This window comes from Phaethon lepturus, unplaced genomic scaffold, assembly GCF_000687285.1.
Source record: "Phaethon lepturus isolate BGI_N335 unplaced genomic scaffold, ASM68728v1 scaffold29992, whole genome shotgun sequence".
In the NCBI taxonomy this organism is placed as follows: domain Eukaryota; kingdom Metazoa; phylum Chordata; class Aves; order Phaethontiformes; family Phaethontidae; genus Phaethon; species Phaethon lepturus.
In genome coordinates, this window is record NW_010524551.1 from 22,726 (window position 1) to 22,981 (window position 256).

Below are 256 nucleotides of genomic sequence, written 5' to 3' on the forward strand. Positions count from 1 at the left end.
CCCCCGCAGCCCCCCTGGACCAGCCTTGCTGCAAGGCTCTCTACGACTTCGAACCCGAAAACGACGGCGAGCTGGGCTTCAAGGAAGGCGACATCATCACCCTGACCAACCAGATCGACGAAAACTGGTACGAGGGCATGATCAACGGCCAGTCGGGCTTCTTCCCCCTCAACTACGTGGAAGTGCTGGTTCCGCTACCTCAGTGAAACGGCATCGCTCCCGTCCCTGCTCCGCTCGCGTGGGGCCGAGCCTCCAT

At 62.1% G+C, this 256-nt stretch overlaps 1 protein-coding gene across 3 annotated transcripts in view; it reads left to right on the forward strand.

Moving 5' to 3' along the window:
- Nucleotides 1-241, forward strand: part of SH3GL1 (SH3-domain GRB2-like 1) — a 10,453-nt gene extending 10,212 nt beyond the window's left edge. For 2 of the 3 annotated variants that reach the window (XM_010282491.1, XM_010282493.1), the window contains one exon: nucleotides 10-206. In XM_010282491.1, coding sequence (XP_010280793.1) covers nucleotides 10-206 — 197 coding nt within the window. Of the gene's footprint in view, nucleotides 1-9 lie in introns of all 3 variants that reach the window. The other variant, XM_010282492.1, reaches the window with a different exon arrangement.
- Nucleotides 242-256: the final 15 nt, after the last annotated feature.